Source organism: Plectropomus leopardus, chromosome 3 (assembly GCF_008729295.1).
Source record: "Plectropomus leopardus isolate mb chromosome 3, YSFRI_Pleo_2.0, whole genome shotgun sequence".
NCBI classification, from domain to species: Eukaryota; Metazoa; Chordata; class Actinopteri; order Perciformes; family Serranidae; genus Plectropomus; species Plectropomus leopardus.
In genome coordinates this window covers 34010459-34033054 of record NC_056465.1, presented here as the reverse complement: position 1 = coordinate 34033054, position 22596 = coordinate 34010459, and the positions used below count along the sequence as shown (strand labels likewise).

The window sequence follows — 22596 nt, the reverse complement described above, 5'->3', positions numbered from 1 at the left end:
ATTTTGTGAGGGGAAACAGATGTGTTACTGTGATGTCAACAAATGCACATGGTAGGATGATGCTGCACAGTCCTTATGTCACGATGGTTAGGATTAGGCAACAAAATCACAGGCAAAAGAAGCACATGATTAGGTGTAGAAAGAAAAACTTGCATCTACACAGGAAGCGAACTCCAGACTCCCTCTGCACCCGCGCTCCTTATAACAAGTCATTCCTGGCAGCGTTATTACCTGATGCTATCCTTTAGTGTGTCTTGCGCCATGTTGTCAAGTGACGCCAACCGTGCGCGTTGCATGTGGACATGCCTGGTGCCTAGCTGCCCACTGGAGTGTAATAACAATGCCACTGTTTCTATCTGAGCAAGTTCTCATCTAAAGCTGTCCAGCTGCGTTTCGGATGGACACAGAAAGTAACCTTTGGTGTCACGCTTATGCAGATGTATTCGACAAGTTTGAAGTGAGAGCCATCTCGCCACACATAAACTCTAATTCTGTGAGAAACACTGAAATGTCATAGTTTAATAGTCATAAATACTTTTTTAAAAAAAGTAACAGTGTGCATTTTTCCTGTGCGACTCTTAACAATAAGCAAAGCTCCCTAAAATGACCCTAAGTCATCAGTTCTTTGAGAATCCCAAATTTAGGATTTTGTACTGTTAAAATTTCTCCTGGGGAAATTCCACCCAGACTCCCTCAAGGGTTGGGTCAGATGAAAACGTCCCCCCTAATGTTAAAAATGTGATTACGGCCCTGCTTTGTCTACTGGTACACTTTTTTGGGCACTCATCATAAATAATTAAGAGGGAAGAAAGTGGAAAAAAAACTCAACCAGAAGAATTTTTATGCTGGTCTAACAGTTTTTACAGAAAGTGCAAAGTAGTCCCTGAAGAAAGTGGAGTGACGCAGACTTACCCACAGAGGAGTTTTGATGAATTAGGGGCTTTGAGAGGACGCGTTCAGAGTGTGCGCACCTGCATGAGACCAGCAGTGTCCGCAATCTGAGAGGAGCTGCTCCTTCGCGTGAAAAAACCCGCGAGGAAGGATTAATTGAGGAAAAAAACGCCTCTTTTTTTAAACAATGACTGTTGGATTACAAACTATGAGGAGCTTTTCCCTCCGTTTATCCTCCCAGCAGCTGTGACCATCGTGTCCAGACACCGACACGCGCCCTCCGTCTCTCCGCACACAGCTCGACTTGTTGTCCTCCTGCGAGAAACATGTCCTCCAAATTACTGGCTTATGTCTTACTTCTGTCTGTCCTTTACACCTGGTAAGTGGCGTGCTTTTGTTGCAAAAAGACTGAAAAAAGAGGTGTGTTGAGGGGATGTTGGATGAAATAAACTTGGAAACTTTAGCGCTAAGTTGATCTGAAGGACTTTAAATAATCATGTTTCCATGCAGTCTGCAGAAAAGCCTGCATGGCATCATCGTTTCCTTCTTCACTTTCCCTCCACAGCTCTCTAACAATCGAGTACGAAGAGGAGGACTACGAGGATGTCACTGTGAACCAAATGCTGGCTCCTAAATCAAAAGAAAGCGACGCCACGGAAATACTCAACAATTTACTCAAAGAATATGATAAGAAACTGCGTCCGGATATTGGAGGTAAATCACTCTTTTATGATCTCAGTCAGTACTTGCAGACTGTCAGTCAATCACAGATTGCAATCAGCTGTTTGATTGATGAATTTATATTGACTCTGATCTGCAGGCTCAGCTTGTGTTATAATCTCATTAATGGGCAGATATGTGTCAGACTTCAGAGTCACTTGTAATTAAAGTAAACATCTAATCATTAACATGGGTGACACCTTGTAAAAATCCATACATGCAATATTAATGTATGACAGTGCATGATTAATGCATGCAAAATCATGCATTGTATGACTTGCTTCAGCATGCATACAGATGTCTTAAAGCAGCAGCCGTAAATGGTTATAATACCTCACAAGGTCAGGTGCTTATAACTGCTTGCAAGTGAGGCTATAAGTAGATGCTTTTTGTAATGAGGTAGCTGTAACACCTCTGTGATAGCTCATTGTCGCCTTCAAGTAAAGACAAAGTGTTTGGATGTCTGTATCATGCCAAATACTTAAAGTCAAATTAGTTTAAATAATGTAGCCTAATGTCACAAATCACAGTTTGTCTCAGGGGGCCAGACAGTCTGTGCATCGAAGGACTCTGTGCACAGGTTTCCCTAGACAGACAGACGTGCAATATGTCGTGTGTGCAGACCATACCACCCTATTTATACTTAAATTACAAAGTCTTGTCACTAAAACAATAATGCATACTCTGTAAACATATATGAAAAATGATTCTGGAGGATATCAAGCAGCTTTCAGATGTCCTCAAACAACTGCAAGACTTCCTCTAGATGCATGTGTCATTGGAACCAGTATAGTCAAAATCAGTAGTTTTTGTCATAATTTTGTTTTATTTCCATACAAGAACATTGCTTATTTGTTGTTTTAAGTCATTTTAAAAACAAAAATAGTAAGACTAAACTCCATTATACTGTCATCTACAAACCAATACACAGTTTTTTTTAAACGCACAAATATAAATTGTTCAAGCTGACTAAGGTTTCCCAGGGGTCCTTAAAATCCTTGAAAGTTTTAGATGTTGTGCATGCAAACTAGACCAACATAATGAAACTACAAAGTAGACATAAAAATCCATAAATTGTTAATATATATGAAAATGATGGATTCAGGAGGATGTCAAGAGAAATGAGTAAAATGCTGAAGAAGGTTAGAAACCAGTGTTACCGAGTCAAAAGACCACGCAGGTCTACCTTCACTGTGGCACAGCAGCACGGGACACCTTCGCACATTCAAGCCTCTCCTTTTAACTGTTGTCTCTAAGCCTCGTAAATCCTGCTGGTTCTCATGAAAAAAATCTCACTGTTGTAACAGTAATTAACCTAGATCCATGTCTCAGACTTGAGGGAATCTGGCCTGGAAAGTCTTTGAAAAGTTCTTGAATTGGATGTTAACTTTGAAACCTGAGCAAATTGGCTTGATAGCTTTTAAAAACGTAGAGAGAAAATTACAAGAAAATTACCTAAAACTTAGCACAAAAAAGGAAAAAATAACTAAAAAACACGATAAAGAAGAATATTATTCATAATATTCAGCTATTTACTCTCAGACCCACTTAGCCCCTAATGTCCCAAAATCCTTGAAATGTCCCTAAATTTTTGAAATGTCCTAAAATCCCAGAAATGTCCCAAAATCCTATAAATATCCTGAAATCCCAGAAACGTCCTAATTGCTAGAAATGTCTTAAAATCCTATAAATGTCCATAAGAGGGTAATTTCTGACCTATATATGAAAAGTTGAGGTAATGATATAAAAACTTTATTTTTTTGTTGGAAAAAATGCCTGGAATATTTGTCTCAAAAGTACACTGTGTATAAGAACAGAGGTCAGAGGTATCTAAAGCATTTTTATGAGACCGAGAGTAACATTTTATGTAGAGTTGTTTGTTTCAAGGAGAAAATCACCCAGATTTCGGTCTGTTTGTTACGTGCTGACCTCCAGCCGCAGAGGTCAAGACGTTACTCATCTGCATATCCTCATGAATATAAATTACATTTAGAGGTTGAGACTTTGGGTGCAGGAGAGGGAGATGAGGAGTTTTATAATTCATAGAGCCTCGTGCATTTTCTTATGTCACATACGGTGCGAGAGGACGTGAGAGTGTTGTTTGGTCATGTGGTGTCAGGGCCGAGAATCAGCGTGATGGTCAAATCTGGGATGTGGTTTACGAGTTCACAGAGTGCAAAACAGAGATGGGCTTCACATGAGATATTTCTGTCCCCTTGTTCCTCGTGAGGTATTAGCTAAGAGCAAAATGTTGCTTTTCTTTTAGAGAAAAACAAGCCTCTAAGCTGCAAACTGATGGAGCACAAACAGTCTGCAGACCACCGTCGCCACAGCTCAGAGTGGAGCCGAGGGTCAGGGTTTCACCTGCTTCAGAAACTCAATTATAATGTACCAGAGGAAAGACATCTTGTTGTACAGTAGAGTCTGGAGAGGACGCTCCTCTTCAGACATCATTCAGCTTCAGCCTGTGACCACGTTTCCTCTGAGCTGAAGCAGTTTGTCTGTCTTTGGTGGTTGTTTTTGGGGATTTTTCATCATGTTTTGATAGGAACATTGCAGTGTCTATCAGTGATGAAGGAGGGGGGGGGGGGGGCAGCTGGCGCGCTGACGCTTTTGTCTTATCAGTATTTGAAAACTCGCCTCTTATCTTATTGTAACTGGTGCTGGTGTACCTGTTTTTGATTGGAGTTTAGGATACACAGGAGAGACTCAACGATACACGCTGATTTATGACTCTGTCTTTAAGCTGGATACTGTATCACTGTTTCTTTCTTGTTTTTCTTGTTTATCAAAAAATGTGCCTATTGAGGATCCCCCACATCCCCCGAAAGTGGTCCTGTCAAAAAACCAAATGTTCTGAAATCCTTAAAATCGTCCAAAAATCCTAATTCCTGGAAATGTCCCAAAATCCTACAAATGTCTTAAAATCCTAGAAAAATACTAAAATCCTAGAAATGCTTTAAATCCCAGAAGTGTCCTGTAATCCTACAAATGTCTGGGAATACTAGAAATATCCTAAATTCCCTGAAATGTCCTAGATTCCTAGAAACATCCTAAAATCCTAGAAAAGTCCCAAAAAAATCCTAGAAATATCCTTAAATCCTAGAAATGTCCTAAAATCATGGCAATGTGCTCTCAAATCCTAGAAAAGTAAAAAATACCAGAAATAATCCAAATTCCTAGAATGTCCTAAGATCTTAAAAATGTCCTAGAATCCTACAGACGTCCTAATATCCCAGGGACAATATCCCAGCGACATCTTTAAATCCTAGAAACATGCATGTGGCTGCTGCGACTGGCCCCTGGCCTCCTGTCATTTTGTAAAAGTGGCCCCGAGCAAAGCCAGTTGAGTGTCCCTTGTGCAGTCTTAACAAACAGTCCTCAGCATCTGTACGACTCGAGTCTTCGGGCAGTTGTTGCTTGTATACCAGACCCGTTACCATGGATACAAAGCCAGATAAGCTCTGTTGTTTTGGCCTGACAGAGAGGGGACAGAAAGGAACAAATATTCCTGGTACACAGGACGTCACTGAGGGGTCGATGTGGATGCCCTCACACATCGATCGGCGGAAAAGACCTTTTGATGGCGTCCTGAGAGAGTTGATCCCACTCTCACATCCTAAGTGCCACTTTCTCTGTGCCACTTTCTCCATGTGTCACTTTGACTCCAATAAATAACCCCGACTCGCCCTCTCGTCTCTTATGAAACACATCTGAGGGGTTTTCGTGCTTCCGCTCACCCCGTGGCCACTTTCAGATGCTTTTATTTGCGCTCACTCGACGCTCTAACCCGTCCGTCTGTCGGAGCACATGCAAACATAAGTCAGTGTAATCAGTTAAAGATTTCCCAGCAGCCTCCAGTGACATATGGACAGTGTGCCGCCCAAGCGTTTCTGCTGATAGAGACTGTCTGTAGCTGCCCCACGTGATAAAAGAAAAGGGAGGCCTCTTTGACCTAAAATAACAGATGTGTTTCAGAGTCACAGGAAGCTCAGCTGCACATTGACTTTTAAACAAACCATTCATGTCATGCAAATTTGCTTTTTCATCTTTTGGACTTAATTGTCCGTGATGTTAGCCGCGTGTGTGCCGCTGAAAATAAGCGGGTGCTTTATGAAACGTCAATGGACAAAAGTGGAACTGAACAAAGTTTCCTCATGAGAAGAGAATAATACATCAGAGAGAATGAATTCTTTGTAATCTCTTCAAAGCGTTGCAGTGTCTAAAACGTTATCTTTGTTTGAACATGACAACCATATGTTCATTGAGTGTTCAGGTGACCAAACGGTTGCACCTCTTGGTTTATTTAGCAGCTGTTCTGGAGCTTTCATGGTTAAAAGTTGTCCATTTCTAAGCACTTTAGAACTGCAGTAACTGATGTTTTTGGTCACTTGGAGTCAGAGGAAACGAGCTGACACATTATCACCTTTAAAGTTAAAAAAATAAATGTTTTACAAAGTAGTTTGTCTCTGGCTTCCTGATGGATGAAAGAATAATGCTCTCCTTTTAGCAGCATATTCTTACTTTTAACTGGTTGAATCTGACTCTTGGGCAGCGTCCTGCAGGTCAAACTGGTGCTCTGGTACCCTGCATGCGTCAGTTTTGGACACTCAGGGCTGGTGTGTCAATTTGCATTTCTGTTTTTACAGAAAATATAAGTTTCCGCTCATTACATTAAGTCTTTTTTCCAAAATAAACTTCCAATGTAGGTTTGCTTTCCTTTTACGTTTACTTTCTTAGGTAAAATAAATAAATAAATAAATAAATGAAGCAAGGGTTATTGACAAAAAACATTGCAGTTTGGCTAAAAATAAGTGTTATTTACTTGCACAGTGTCACATGACACAGGTCAATAGGTTATTATGCAAGTCGTACTAGAACATTATGCTATGTTGTTGTTATTAAATAACCTTTTTGACTTTTGGTTTCACAAGAAATAGCGGTCTTCCCAGTGACAGTTTGACCCACCTCTTGTAGTCTTTCCCTGTCTTTATCCTACAGCAGGAACACCAAAAATAAATAAAATACATATATGTATATATATATTATAAGTCCCCAACAACAAATGTTTATTATGAGTCGTCATAAGCTGATTGCACAGATGACCTATTTGGCCGTTTTTTAAGAACAGTCTGACTAAATGCTCCACTGTGATGCTTCTTTGTCTAACTGCTGGCTGCTGCTGCTGAGGAGGTAACATACACTGAGTTTTTTACTGAAAACAGCTGCTTGCTGCTGCCGAAATGACGCTATGAGAGCAATAAAAGTAAACCATAAAACTTAACTTTTCAGCCCTAAAACCAAAACAATGAGCTGAAAGAGGCTAAAGCTTCACAGAGATGAAGAGAACTGCAGAGCTGAGTTTGTTCCCACGAGCAGCCACTTTAACCATTATTCACACGACCCACGGTGACCCAGTGTCCCGTATTGATTAATAATAAACTTAAACCATTACTGTCATTATGTGATTTAACCCTCTAAAACCTGAGAAAATGGTTTAATTTCTTATAAAAACATGGAAAAAAAAGGCAAGATAGTAAGATATTACAAGACACAAAAACAGAAAATGACCTGAAAGAAGAGATAAAATAATATAAAATAGAAATAATAAAATAAAAATATTTCTAATAATAATAATAATAATAATAATAATAATAATAATAATAATAATAGCCTTTTTAGATACCTAATTTCACATTTTTATATAATTGTAAAAAATAAAAAAAAATATTGATATAATAAATAAATATTGTTTCCTTGATATTTTTCCAGAGTTATTTTTATAATGATTCTCTCTTACCTAATTTTCAGGTAATTTTCTTGTCACCTTTCATACTTTTATTTTGCTAATTGTGGGACATTCCATGCTGAGTTGCTTTCTCCAATATTTCTGAAAGAAATTTAACTAATTTGCCCACAAATTTAAGGGATCAAATGCTTGTGAAAGGCACCCGAATGCAGCACAAGAAAAGTGATTTCCATCCAGGCTTCAAAGGGTTACATTTCCGAGGCAGAAGAAGCAGTGAAAACATCATGTATCCACAAAAGTGTGTAAATGCCAGAGCGATATAGAGTCATAGCTTCATCAGGAAGCATTATTAAATTTGAGCACACTGTTAAAGCTAAACGATATCAATCATAAAAATTCATTTTGTGTTCATAGTTCACACGTTTTGGAAATTGAAACTTCGTTCAGCAGAAATTATTAGTGATTTATGCAGTAATTCTGTAAAAACTGCAAAAATGATGACTAGAAAAGGAATTTGACATTTCATGGATGTTGTGTGCGATACACTGTTGAGCTGTTCACCACAGGATGAAGCGACTAAGTGTCTGAGTAATAAACACAGTGACCTTTTCACAAAGCTACTTTAGGGACGACCAGATCCTGTGTTTTTCTTGCTGCTTCTTTTTTTCTCTCTCTACCACACACACACACACACACACACCTACACACACACACAGTATTTGACTTTTCTGCTGTGTATCACAGATCTGTATTCCTCCCTTGTTGCCGAGCCAAAGCTGACTAAATTAATTTGTAAGGATAATTTCAAAGAAGCAATGATAAATAGGATGTTGGCAATTAACTTTTTATTTATTTTTTTTTAATTCCCCTGACCGCAAACCACAGATAAGTAAATTATAAAGTCATTTGTTGTGATGCTGGCCGTTTGAAAACAGATGGTGCTCTAAAGTCATTTGACCTCTGCAGCATTAATGAATATGACTTTTTAAAACTGGTCCACGGTTAAACAAAAAGGCCCATTTTCCCCACAGGGTTATACAGTAAAGTGAAAGTGAAAGTGCTGGTGAGGGAAGCCTGTAGTGGTGTTAAAGTTTAACCATTTCAGTAGTGGTACATCAAGAAAAGTAACTTTTAATTGGACTTATTTTAAACTATAGTGTCTTATCTTAAAGCAGATCTACGTAGATTTAAAGTTTAGTTCCAGAAATCTTATATTTTTATACTTGTTCTAGTGTTACGCTATGGGACACTTAACTTTTGCTTTTGTGCAATGACTGGGGGTCAGGAGACAGTTAACTGACAAATATTAAATTTATTAGTTAACCCTTTGAAACCTGGAGCACCACTGTTTAACCTTTGAACTCCAAATGTGTGCAATTTCTCTAAAAAACATGAGGAAAAAGGCAATGAGCCACTGCAAATTGAAAATAAAGAAATAAATAAATAGAAATTACTTTTTTCTAAGCAAGGGAAAAATGTCCAGAAAACTATTTATTATAGTTTTTAAGCAGTTTTGTAGGTCATTTTCTGCCTTTTTTTCTTTATTTTGCCTTCCCTTTTGATGTTTTGTTTTGATTTTGTTAGTTTTTTGGGTTTTGTTTTGTTTTGGGTTTTGTACTAATAATCTCTTAAAAAAATAATAATAATAATTTCTTGTTAATTTTTGGGTCATATCTACTTAAGTCCCTTATGGCGATATCAGGCCAGTTTGCCAAAGTGTTAACATATGAATTGTCTGTTTGTAACCTTTTGACATTTGCTGTCCTCACTCAGCTTTGCCAAGAGGCAAATCCAGTAGCAGCAGTGCTGCACGCAGAGGGTGTTAATAGGATTTGAGGACACTGGGGGCTTAACCCAGACGTCTGTCATGGGTCTGGGGGGATTGTCCCCTGGCACTTTTATTGATGAACAAGCTTTGCTGATTTTTTGAAATTCACTCTGGCCCCTCATCAACATTCAAGGTACGAAAAAAGAATCCCAAGTGTTCACCACCGAATAAAAAACGGTCGGCAGGCCACCTGGCACTCTACTGGGCCCATGGTCATAAATGATACGCTCTAGTTGTTAGCATTTAGCATTATCCTGTAATTGACAATTGTGAGGGCTTTTCAGCAGAAGCTGCGTACAGTAGATTTGCTTTAAACTTTATGTGATTTCTGTCTGAAATCCTCTCTTTTTGTTTCAGAATAAAAACGTCCTATCCCCTGCTCGTCCCCAGGTTTTCAAAAAATAATGCAAAAAGCGACGCACAGGGTACCCTGTAGCTAATCTATGTGACGCACAGCTGAAACACATTGTAACTCGTGGGTCACGTTGTGAAACGGACGAAGTTCGGCCTTATGTATCGCTCTTTTTGCTACGACAGTAGCTCCATTTAAAGTGAATAAATGTTATGTTTTCACAGCTAACGCTCCACTCGTCTGCGTTAATGACACAGTTTACACATTTTTGTTGTGTTGATCCTGTCAGGGACAGTGCATTTTATGTCATTATGTTATGTCATTATCAACTTATCATGTCAACTTACTGTTTGTTACAGAAACAGTCTGTTCAGGCTGCTTGTTCAACACTGTTTTTGACGCTAAACATTTAGCCAAGCCTGGCTGTTAGAAACGTAACAGACACGGACAGATCAACGGGTACCGAAACTCTGCAAAGACATTTTAAAACATAATAAATTGAAATTAGTTAAATATCTGTTCAAAAACAAACAAAAACAAAACTGTATTTGCTGAATTTATAGGTGAATTACTTTGTCAAAGAGCTGCCGTTGGTGGTTAGCATCCATTAAAAGTCAATGCAATGAACTAGCTTATTGTAACTTAAGCTAGTCCATCGTAAGTTGCACCTATTATCATTTCTACATTAGCGCCCTCAGGAATAAGATGTATAGGAAGCTTTGTCATGGTTATGTCAGGGTGCACAGTGTCAAACTGATGCGGTCCAGTGGCGTATCATGCGGAGGACACGGGTTTTATCGGGCTGCGTTCTCAACGTACACCGGCCATCTGTGTATCATGCTGCCACGTCAGGTGCCGTCCAGCAGCGTAACATGACACCACGAATGGCTCTGTCAGTGTCGGGATCTTACGCCAAAATCACTGCATAAGTGGCCCCATTTGACGATTTAGGAATGAGGACAGGCTGCTCATGCAAAGGTAGGCTTCCTAAATTCAGCACATGATTGGCGGACTCCGCCGCTACCGATTAAACATCTCAGTAGAGAGCTAATAACAAAATGTCAATACATTAATTGAATGATAGTGAAATCATTTGTATCAAAAACGATTTAATGAAATTAAAGATGATAACTTTGAACAGGTGAGGTCCCTCTGTGCAGCTTCAGTTCAGTGAGTGCATATGTAGCTCTCTGACGGACTCGGATAAAACCCCCTGATAATTAGCGGCTGTGTTTTTTCTCTCTCTTTTGTGCATATAATGTTAAAAGCTGACACCATCACAGTAATAAAATGGGCTTTCAAAAGCCTGGAAAGGGGGAAAAAAAAGGGAACATGTTGTCTCCAACTGCACCTTTCACACAGGAAAAATGACTGAGGCTTTTGTTTAAAACCTGCACCTAGTTGCAAAAAAAAAGTTGGTTACAAAAGATGCTGTCAGGATCTGTCAGACTCAGCTCCGCCGATGACAGCGGTAGATTGATGTGGCTTACACAATTTTTAGTTTAATTTGCAGTAATTAATCACAGCTGTGTGCCCAAATGTCAGGAAAAAAAGCGGAAAAAGTTTGTCAGTCACAGTGAAATGAGGTGTGTTAGGAATAAATCAAGCCCTACTTGGGTATTTACTGGTTAGATGTGCTTTTTACATCATCTCGTTGCCAAACGGTGAAACTTGGTGAAGCTTCGGTGTGTATCTGCTTACAGGGTGACAGATGATCGGCTGTGGTACAGATAGCCCGAGGGAGGTGATCTGTTCTGCTCTTTGAATATTTCAGAGCCCTTGGCATTTCTTCTAGTAATGAGCCTGGACAGTGAGAGAGGAAGTTGAAGTCTTCATGCCATCAGTCATTACGCTGCAGCTCAGAGTACGCTGACGCAAACCGAAAATAGGCTGCGACTTTCCCACATGTAGTTATGTCATCGGGAGTTCCTGCTCGTTTGTGTGATTAATGAGTCGAAAAAAACGTGCAGCAGTGGAGACCAGTTACTCCGGCGAGAAACAAGTCCGAGTTTGAGAAAGTAGACGGTGATAAAAATCTACTTTCCTCGTCAAGATTATTCAAGATAAATAAAGCAACATATTGTAAGTTTTGTTCTTACAAATCAGTGTGGAAGCTCATTTTTGCCTGGAAAAGAAAAGAAACAGTTAAAATGTTATATATCAGAAAAGTAGATATAGTCGTTATTATGAGGTAATAAATCAAAATTATGAGTTATAATCATTACAGTGAAAAAAAAACTTTGTTTTTCTTATCCTTACTTTATTGGAATGTGAATTTCAGGGTGTATAAATACACAAAACAAGAACTTTGATCAGTTTCAACATTGAATATCTTGTCCTCTGATTATATTCAATTGAATATACAACTACTGGCCACTTTATTAGGTACACCTTGCTCTGTTGGATTGAGTTCTGGTGTTTGCGGAGGACATTTGGGCACAGAGAAGTCATTGTTATGTACAAGAAACCAGTTTGAGATGATTTGAGCTTTGTGGCATGGTGCCACTTCCTGCTGGAAGGAGCCATCATAAGTTGGGTACACTGTGGTCCTAAAGGGATGAAAGATGGTCAGCAACAATACTGAGGTAGGCTGTGGTGTTTAAACAATGCTCAGTTGGTACATGGAGTCCCAAAGTGTGCCAAGAAAATATCCCCACACCATTACACCAGCAGCAGCAGCCTGAACTGTTGATAAAAGCCAGGATGGATCCATGCTTTCATGTTGTTTATGCCACATTGTGACCCGACCATCTCAATGTCTCAGCAGAGTGACTCATCAGACCAGACAGTGTTTTCCAATCTTCTGTTGTCCAATTTTGGTGAGCCAGGGCAAATTGTAGCCTCTGTTTCCTGATCTTAGCTGACAGCAGCGGCGCCTGCTGTGGTCTTCTGCTGCTGTAGCACATCAAGGTTCGATGTGTTGTGGGTTCATAGACGCTCTTCTGCATACTTTGGTTGAGTGGTTATTTGAGTTACTGTTGCCTTTCTATCAGCTCGAACCCTCTCACCTCTGGCATCAACAAGGCATTTTGGCCCAGAGAACTGCCGCTCACTGGATGTTTTCTCTTTTTCTGACCATTCGCTGTAAACCCTGGAGATGGTTGAGGGTAAAAAAATCCCATCAGATCTGCAGTTGCTGAAATACTCAGACCAGTATTCTGTCACAAACAACCATGCCACGTTCAAAGTACCGTAAATCATCTGTCTTCCCCATTCTGATGCTCAGTTTGAACTTCAGCAGATTGTCTTGTCTATGTTGTCATGTTTAAATGCATTGAGTTGCTGCCATGTGATTGGTTGATTAGATATTTGTGTTAACAAACAGTTGAACAGGTGTACCTAATGAAGTGGCCAGTGAGTGGAGGTCAGAAAGTTATTTTGGATTATTACATTCAGTTTATATTAAGGATATACTCTGAATCCCAACTTTTTTGGAACTGTTGTGTATAAATACTTGCCTGGCACTATTCGGCACCCAAAGAGGAAGTCGGTCCTCTTGATCTGAGCACTGAGCAGACATCGCAAATACGCAGAGCCAGAAACACCTACTCCCCGTACCTTTTTTTGTGATTGGTGATAAGGAGTTATTGAAAATCGAAGATGGATTATCTTCCTGCCCGAGCAGCCATTTAGGAGAGGATGTGGTGGGAAGATCCAAACCCACTCAGGATAATATTCAGGCCAACAGAGGTCAAAAGAATTGATCAGTTTAATGACTCACATAAGTGGAAGTCTAATCAAGTCATTAAATATTTTGGTCCTTTGTAAACAGATGGTTACCCTTCGTAAGGACAAACAAACTGAATCTGCATCTGCTCTGCTAGTTTCCTTTTTCTTTTTTAAAACAGTTCACAAAAGGTGTGTTACCATCCACCTGTTTTATGTATATTTTTAACTTTGGCATAAAAATAAACCTGATTCAAAACTGGTGTCAATGCAACCAAGTACAACAGTCACGACATACCATCATTGCAAAGTTACTGAGAGCTCTCTTTGTCTCTGGACGGCTTTTAACACGTTTGTGCACCCAAAGCTGTTACCTGAACTCTTCTAAGAGCACAAAAATGTGATATTAGCTGATCAAAACTCTATTTCCATTGTCCGGTGTGCTCTTTGATATTATGCATCCATCGTTTTCCTTCATTTTAGTTTGGCTGGCGCTTTTTTGATTATTTCATGCCTCTTTTTCTGCAGTGGTATAATGGCTCCTGACCAAAGAATTAGCTCCACCCACTGCTTATCCTGATGGACCAACTGCAAATATGTGCATAAGATTAATGGATGGAAAAGAGCGTAATTTCAAACTTTGTTTGCCGATTTTTATGCCTTCAAACCGGCGATGTTTGTCTGTCCATCCATCTGTCTCGTTCTTGTCAATGCAACGTCTCAAGAACACCTGAAGGGAACTTTTTCAAATTTGGCACAAACGGTCACATGGACTCAACAATAAACTCATTATATTTTGTACTCAAAGGTCAAAGTCACTGTGACCGTTTCTGTCTTATTGTCTTGAACGTGATGTCTCAAGAACACCTTGAGGGAATTTCTTCAACTTTGGCACAAACATCCACTTGATCAGGGGTCAGGGGTCAGTTTGACCTTGCATCCGCTTTATTCTTGTGAATGGGATATCTCAAGGATGCCTTTAGGGATTTTCTTCAAATTTGGCACACATGTTCACTTCTCTATATGCCAAATACAGTAAAGAGGACGCCATCAGGTGGAAAATAGTAAAAATTACAAATTACAAAGGCAAAAGCCCAGTGGCTTGGGATAAAAAAATTGCAGTTTGAATGGGTTTCAATGGCACATTTTTTGCTTGTAACAGTATGACTGGAACAATTTTGTTCACATAATGTATTTTGGACTTATTGTCAGAGCTGAGCTGGAAATTCAAAGATTAAACAAAAATACCCAATCTTGCCAAAATGTATGCCATATGCATGAACACAGACAAAATTATCAAAAAATGAAGAAAGAAAAGTGCATGAAATTTGCAGTCTCTAAGGGTTAAAATTTGTACATTTGTATTGACATTCAACTACAGAAAGAGTTAGAAAAAGTTGACATAGGTCCTCAAACTTCTTGATATGTCAGCTATACAGTTTTTTTTAAAAACTTGTTCCTTTTCTTTAATTTTCTTTGAATAAGGATGACAGTCTTATATGGCCTGACAAGGACATTTCTAATTTTACATTTACATGAAAAATGCGAATATCCAGCCATGGTCACATGTCCTTGTTTGCCGTAAATATCGCCGTCAGTGTGTCAAACAGAGAGGCGGGGCTGCAGTTTGTCCGCCGCTCTCCACCAGCAGCTCATATACATCCATTCATCAGACGGCTCCAAACCTGGAGAGAGATTAGCTAACGTCTCCGCGGACCTGTTCATCATCCTCTGCCCACCCTAATGACAAATAAATCTCACAAGAGGTTACGGCTTACCTCTTCCTCTCACTGAGTGATTTTAGAAATGTCTCCAAGTCCTCGTTCACCACAGCAGAGCAGATTATACACTCCTCTGAGAGAGTTAATTCTCTGTTATTCTCTTGTCTTTCTGTTATTTAAAGCTGCCAATCTTTGCACAATATACCGTCATTGTCTCTGTATCTGAGGAGACAACAACCTGAACAACACTGTATATTTATCAGCTGACCGTTTCACTGATGGCTGCACTGATAAATAACCCTCACACAACTGCTAATTAATTTCTAGTTCATGCTACCTGTTCCCCTTGAAATCAATGAGCTGTCTCCATTTACTGAAAGACTAGTCACCGCCTAAGTGGCACTGCAGACAGCTTTCAGAATTACAGCCCGCGAAACAATTACCACGGCATAATGAAGAAAGTAATGCAATGCAGCTTCATTGCAGGAGGTGGAGATTTTCAAAGGACGTAATTAACAACCGAACTACCTTTTGTTTGTAGCCGTTACCGCCCACACCTGAGCGTCTATTTTTACCGCAGTGAAGGCGCCCCGGACCGTGAAATGTGCTTTGTCCATTCCTGTAACTGTTTTGTAGAGAGGCGTGACTACCTGCTTTCTGACAGGGCACTGACCCTTTAGGCGCCGTCATATGAAGCTTTCCGTTGTGTCACACGTGGAGTTTACAATAATAAGTGGCAGATTTACCGCTCGCATACTTAATTTAAATGATAGGACCTTAATGTCACACAGACAAAAGCAGTTTCTCATCTAAATGCTGACGGGTTTTGTTTTGTTTGCTGAAATGACGACTGTCACCAGCTCATTGTTTCAGCTCCAGCCAGCTCGCTAATTAACATTTATCCAAGAGTTGGTTGATAACGTTGTCCCCGGTTGACACTGTAGTTTGTCTTTAGACGGTTCAGGTGCCCAAAGTGATTGTAAATAGGTTTATATCAGGGATCTCAACTTGCTTTGCTTCAGTCGCAGCAGCCACATACATTTTTCCAGGGTTTTCGGATGTTTGTAGGATTTAAGAATATTTCTAGGATTTCAAAACATTTCAAGGATTAAGGACATTTCTAAGGGTTTTAGATATTTCAGGGGTTTTGGTTCATTTCTTGGACGTTATGACATTTCTAGGATTTCAGGATGTTTCTGGGATTTCAGGACATTTCTGGGATTTTAAGATGTTTCGAGGATTTCAGGACATATCTAGGATTTTCAGATGAATCTAGGATTTCGGACATTTCAGGACTCAGGACGTTTCAAGGATTTCAGGAAATTTTCTAGATTTTAGGATATTTCTAAGAATTTCGGATGTTTTGTGGATTCTGGATGTTTCTAGGATTTCAGGACATTTTAAGGATTTAAAGACGTTTCTAGGATTTTTTGGCATCAAAGGCTTCGCTGAGACCTCTGTCGGGGGGTGTGGGGGATCATCATTAGCAGATTTGGCCCGCTGGCAGTAACATGAGTGTCACTGGTTGAAAGACACAAGCCCGAGCATTTTTCCCCTTCAGCAGGTTGATAATGTATGCTTCCTGACCTTTCTTTAGCGCTGACGGGGCTGTGGAGATAGTTCTGGAAAAGGAAAAGTGTATTGAGGGCCAACCAGCATGGTCGATTGACTCCCGTTCATTTCTTGTCTTGGGGGCTTCTCCTCAGGTCCAAAATGCTCCCTGTTGCAGGACAATATCACCTGACAGCTGTTAACTCAGCTCACTGTGTGCATGTTTGAAGTGTTTGTAGCTCTGTCCCATCTGCTGGTTATAAGGCATGAAACGGTTACTGATTGTTCCAAACAAATGAGTACAAATGAGAACAAATCATAAAAGCTTTTTGGAATGATTTTGTCAAATGCTACATTCATTTCTTCAGAGCGATTTTTCTTATTTTATTTTTAGGGGTGCATGCAGTGGGTCTCAGCAGTTTGCTCACCAGGTGTGGTGTGATTATGAATATAGTGCTTTTGAAAAGCAGCCTCAGCAGGGACTCTCCAGAAGTGCTCTCTAGTGTGCCATCTGTTAGCACGTGAACCGAGCGCTGGAACGGAGACTGGCAGGTGGAAGAATTCTTGCTGTGGACTTAATTGGCTGAGACATGAAGACTCCTAAGACAGGTAATGCAAAATGATGGGGGAGCTCTTTTCTATGTAAATGTGGGTGCTCGTGGCAGCGGTGTGTCACAGCTGTCACTTAGCTGTTTAAAAGTTCAAGCTTTAAATGACAGTTTTACTGTGAGCATGAAATCGTTGAGAGCGGCGAAGGTGGGAAAGCCAGCGGTGGTACACCACGAGGAGAGAAGCTGAGCTGAGGAGTCGACCGTAGGTGATAGTCAGGAGAAGGATGTGTATTCTTACAGTCTGGTGTGCACGGTGAGGTGTGTTGATGTGGTGTTGCAGGCTATGAAATCTGGCAGACGTTTCTCCTGCGTCTGCCAGGACCTTCCTGGTGGAGGTGATTGTTGGCATATGTGTCATTATAGGACGCTGCCCCGCTGGCAGCTCACACCGATGGCCAAGGGGACAAAACACTGATATTGTTAGACTAGTGAGAGCAGAATAATTCACCCTGACTAACGCATCTGTTGCTGGCACGATAAGCCCGGCTCTAACATTTATCACTGCTGGGTTTTGCAAACTTTACCGATCCACTGATGATTAAACATTTTGATGTTAGAGATTTTAGAGATAAGGTGCGCAAAATCAGTGACTTCTTTTAAATCAATTCTTAAAACTCACTTTTACAGACTTGTTTTTATGTGGCGTTCCCTTTATTTATTTACTTATTTCTTCTTATTATTTTCTTTTTGTAATCAATTTTTTATTGCTTTTTCATTGCAGCGTACAATATACATCTCATGCTTAGTGTCCACATCCAAATCATCATAAAAAAACAAGTTGGTAATTCTGGTAATCATAAAGCTGTTCACTGTGACACTCAGAGGTATCCTCTCAGGTGTGAGAAAACACTATCAGTTATTACTTATACAGAGTAACAGAAGCATAAACACATCATAATGCTTTTTTAAAATTTTTTACTTTGCATAAACTTTGTGAATGAAAAAAAGAGCAAAAACAAGTGCTGTAGTATAAAAGCACTTTAAATTAACATCCTAAAAGTTTGTTCATCAATATTATGTCACTGGAAAACAACAAGTCATTTCTGCCTTGAAGTCGTAGGGGAGAGCAGGATTGGTTGTTACGCTTTTTACTTTCATTTGAATCCCTCAGAAACTGTATCGTATCCTTAATATATTCCATGTCAATGTGTAACGAAAGCCCAGTGAGTCAGGTACAGATGGGGTGACCTTACTCTTCTCAAGCTTATTCTCTTTAAAAGATATGGACCGTCAAAAACGTCCCCATCGCAGGGTTAGAAAAAAAATGAAGGTAGTCTTCAAAGTGAATAAAAAAAATTTGATTAAAATTTTGCACTAAAATGCAACAACCTATCTCATCTCGGCCAGTTTTGAATTTTGAAAATATCAGAAATATATTCAGCATCCTCAAAAAACCCCCAAACCAACCAGATAATGTCCAAACTGGCCAAGCAGTGACCAAAATACTGTCACTATATGTAATTATGCACATTTATACAAACTAGGTAAATAATGCAAAATGCCCAACATATGCAAGTTAGCATCCGGCAGTTTCCTAATGTTGGGGACGCATACTATGCATTTATAACATGAAACTTTGGGGTACGCAACATTTCCAGGTTGACTGTGCTGGCAGGTAAACTAAAATCACACAGTGCATACTGGGCTTCAGGCAACCCTCTACTCATAAAGCACTGATTCTGCCTGTGTGTCAAATTTATGTCCCTTATTCAGCTGCTGATGAGCTTTTGGCTTTTTTAATTTGTGGAATTATCTTCTACCTTCAGGTTAGATTGAGCACAGAGGATTTAGGATAGGCCATAGACCACCACGGTGCTTCATCTTGGACCAATCAGGGATAGAAGCACTGCTGGTTTATCAGTTAATTGCATTCATCTGCCTTCCCAGGTGAAATCCAGTTCTTAATTAGTTGGCTGGAGTGAAAACCAGCGGGGATAAGTGGGATTGAGAACCAGTGGACTGCCCTGCACTTCATCTGATTATTCTACATGGAGTTATCATCATCAGCAGTGTTATGTTGCAGTCTGCGGCCTGTTGCTTAAATCATTTGCATGAATGGGTGCATAATTGCAGCATTAAAGAGAACACATACATGGAGGTGTTTTATGGCAGCAGTTTATGTGATGAAGACTAATGTGTGGTCATTATGAAGAGCCGCGGCTCCCTGAGGACGGCTTCACAGGGCAGCTCTTCGCTCTTCAAAGGATTCAGAACAAAGTCTCATCGATCCAGCTGCACTTTGATTCACAAAAGAGGCAGGTGTGGTGCCCAAATGACTGTTTTGATCAACAAAATATTTATCCCTCTTTTTTTGTCCACAGTCAAACCAACCGTGATAGATGTGGACATATATGTGAACAGCATCGGGCCGGTGTCGTCGATAAATATGGTGAGTCATTCTCTTCTTCCTGTTTTATTTACACCTACACATCTGTCTTCATGGTGGTGCAAAGTCATAAAAGAAATGCACTTTGTTACATTGGTATTTTTTTCTGACCTTGAGACGTGTGTTGGCAATAGTTTGATATGAGGATAGACGGGAGTGTTGAACGCAGCAGCTGAAACCGTGCTTGGCAGGATGTTGTTATTTTGTTCTGGTGAGAATAGACGTCCAAGGAATAAGTCTGTTTTCAGCACAGCTTCACCGCCAGTGAGCAGCGTGTAATGAACTGAGCTTCTTAATATCTGTCTGCTTCACCTGCTTGTAGAAGCTAAAAGCTTTTCTCTTCAGTTGATGAATTGCCTTTAATTATCTGAAGGTTATTATTTTATATCTTCAGCTGGTAATTTGATGATCTATTGAGGTTCTCCTCCTCAAATGATGAGCAAAGAAAGCAGTCAATAACTCACAACAACCACATGTGAATAACCTCAAACACACAACCCTTTCATACAAAGTACTCCGTGCGTGTACATCAACGATAAGTTAAGCCCTCAGAATTTCATTTACTTAACCCTTAGGGCCCACTTTAATACTGCACACACTCTTATCACTCTGTGCATGAAATGCGCTTTTCAAAATCAAGCTTTAGAGAATATTATACAATACTATAATTTTCTACTTAACCAATAATTTTTGTACTTTTTTGTGTGCAGCATCAAATACTCACTCATACTGCTCTGCACACAAAATGCACTTTTCAAAGTCATGCTATAAAAAAATATTATACATTAATCTGGTTTTCCAGTTTGACTTTATTTTTTTGCAACATCAGTCCTAATCATAAGTATCGAATATTCATTAATTTTCAGAATTTTATCCCTGCCACCGTGTTTTTAAAGGACAAAAAAAAAAACCGAAAGATTAATTATTTTCAATATACTGCTTGTTGATTTTTTTTCAATGTTTTAGTCGTCCTCCTCCTTGTGCATGGCTTTTTGTCTTAAACATAACGTGCACGCATGAAGTGCGGCTGTGACGTCACCACTCTCACAGGATTAATGCATTACCAGTTTACCGACAGAAGGGGTTTGCGTTTTCAAAAGATTGCAGTTTGGAACCTGGTTTATAAGGTTTGTGTTTTCAGGCCCCCAAAATACTGTTGTTGTATGAACGAAAGGCCAAACCACAACAAAAGTTTAACATTTTGTGCAAGAACATTTGCCGTGTAAACGACCCCTAAAAAAGATCTTGAGTTTGGTCATGTTTGTCCGTAAGTGTGTGTGTGTTTATCTGTCTGTCTGCAGCAAGAATTTTCGCGCACATTTCTAACAGTTTCTTGAAGGACCTCGTGTGGTTGCAGTAATTCACAATTATTGAAAAGCTGTTTTATGCAGTCATTGACTGCTGACTCCTCCCTCCTCTTAACTGGCCAGAAGGGGTGAAACAAAACAAAATCATGTGACAAATGCACAGAGCAAAAGGCATTTTTCCTTTTGTTTTGGCAAAATAGTTTGGGCTATAAATAGACAGGCTTTCCATCTGTTGCAAGCCACATTTTAATCTTAAACGTGGCTCATAAACTAACTGACATCAAAAAGTTTGGTCTTATTTTGAACCGAGCATCTGCAGATTAAATCCCCCCGATATGTTATAATCCACTAAAGTTAGACACAACAAGGGATGGAGGAAAAAAACAAAACCTTTTTGTTAAATATTCGCTGCCACCTCGACTTTAGAAGAGTTGGGAGGGACATTTCCACTGGCAGCTGCACAGTTTGTCCAGAGCGTCCTCGATCTGCTCCAGCCGCCACAGCCGGTACACAGCCGCTTGGCAAAAAATCTGCACTCTGCTGAGTTGACTTTTCTAGTTTAACCCTTTGAATCCTGGAGCGACATTGGTTTTCTTATGCTGTGTTCAGATCGCTCTCAAAAACATCTAGAATCTTTTAAAACCTGAACAAACTGGTTTGATTGCTTTTGAAAAATATACAAAACATTTGTCAGGAAAAAAAGAGAGAAAATTGTAAGAAAATTATCACAAAAACAGCAAAATGTTGAAAAATCTTTTTTTGTATTTGTGATAACTTTATATTTAAAATTATGTAACAGATTTTTTCCTTTTGATTTCAGCACTTTTTTAACTTTTAACAATTTCTTTTTAATTTCTGAGTTTTTTCTGTTAAGTTGCTCATTGCCTTCTTTCCATTTTTTGAATGACATCAAGCCAATTAAGGGTTAAGTCCACCTTTAGCTCCTGAGACACAGTGGACAAATCTTACTGACACAATTACACTATCGGGTACTTGGGTGCTTCACTCTAGGCTGAAAGTAACGGACTGTTTTCAGAATTTATGCAACAATAAACTGTATTAATTTGGCATGCTGACAACAAATATAGTCACACATTTTTAATGTTATATGTTTCTGACATGACAGATTGAGTCTGTCTGGATTCTGTTTTGAACAATCTCATATGCTCGAATGTACAAATGATACGTTTATTGTCCTCCGCTGTAGCTTTGAGACACATGAATTTAAAATTGAGAGATGTTATCTTTATGAGACATTGCTGCGTGGCTCAAGTGCTGGCAAAGGTTGTGTCTCAGAGGTGTGACTTTGAACTCTGGTTTAAATCACAGCCTCAGTTTATGAGCCTGAAGCAGAGAGGCTTTAACTTACTGGATGAGGGAGGAAAGGAAGCGGAGAGGCAGATCAGAGAGGGATGAGGGAGTCTGGGTGGATATAGACGTGGAGGAAAAGCACGGAAATTGATAAGAGATGGATAAGAGGCAGGAGATTTCAGGATACCTAGAGAGTATGTGAAGAATAGTCAAGTTGGGGAGGGTTATGGGTTTTAGAAAAAGGAAATGGAGTGTACTGATGGTCAGATGGACCATTTGGGAGAGGAGGTCTTAAGTTGAGAGGGGCAACAGTTCAAAGTCTGGTTAAAAGAGCTGCAGAGGCTAAAACATGAGGCATTTTCTTGGGCAGCTTATCTGATCAGGATCACTTCTGTTAGTACTGTGTTCTGGTATGAGGTTTTATTGTTATGTGCTGTTTGTGTAATTAGAGATCTAAGTTGAGTATGAACGTATGAACTCGAGCTCAGCCGCATCGTATCGTA

The 22596-nt window shown here is 39.6% G+C and overlaps 1 protein-coding gene across 1 annotated transcript in view; it reads left to right on the top strand.

Moving 5' to 3' along the window:
- The first annotated feature begins 1217 nt into the window (after window positions 1–1217).
- Window positions 1218–22596, top strand: part of LOC121966882 (gamma-aminobutyric acid receptor subunit gamma-3) — a 62168-nt gene continuing 40789 nt past the window's right edge. The window contains exons 1-3 of the mRNA XM_042516955.1: window positions 1218–1270; window positions 1457–1605; window positions 19411–19478. Of these exons, the coding sequence (XP_042372889.1) occupies window positions 1218–1270; window positions 1457–1605; window positions 19411–19478 (270 nt within the window). The remainder of the gene's footprint in view (window positions 1271–1456; window positions 1606–19410; window positions 19479–22596) is intronic.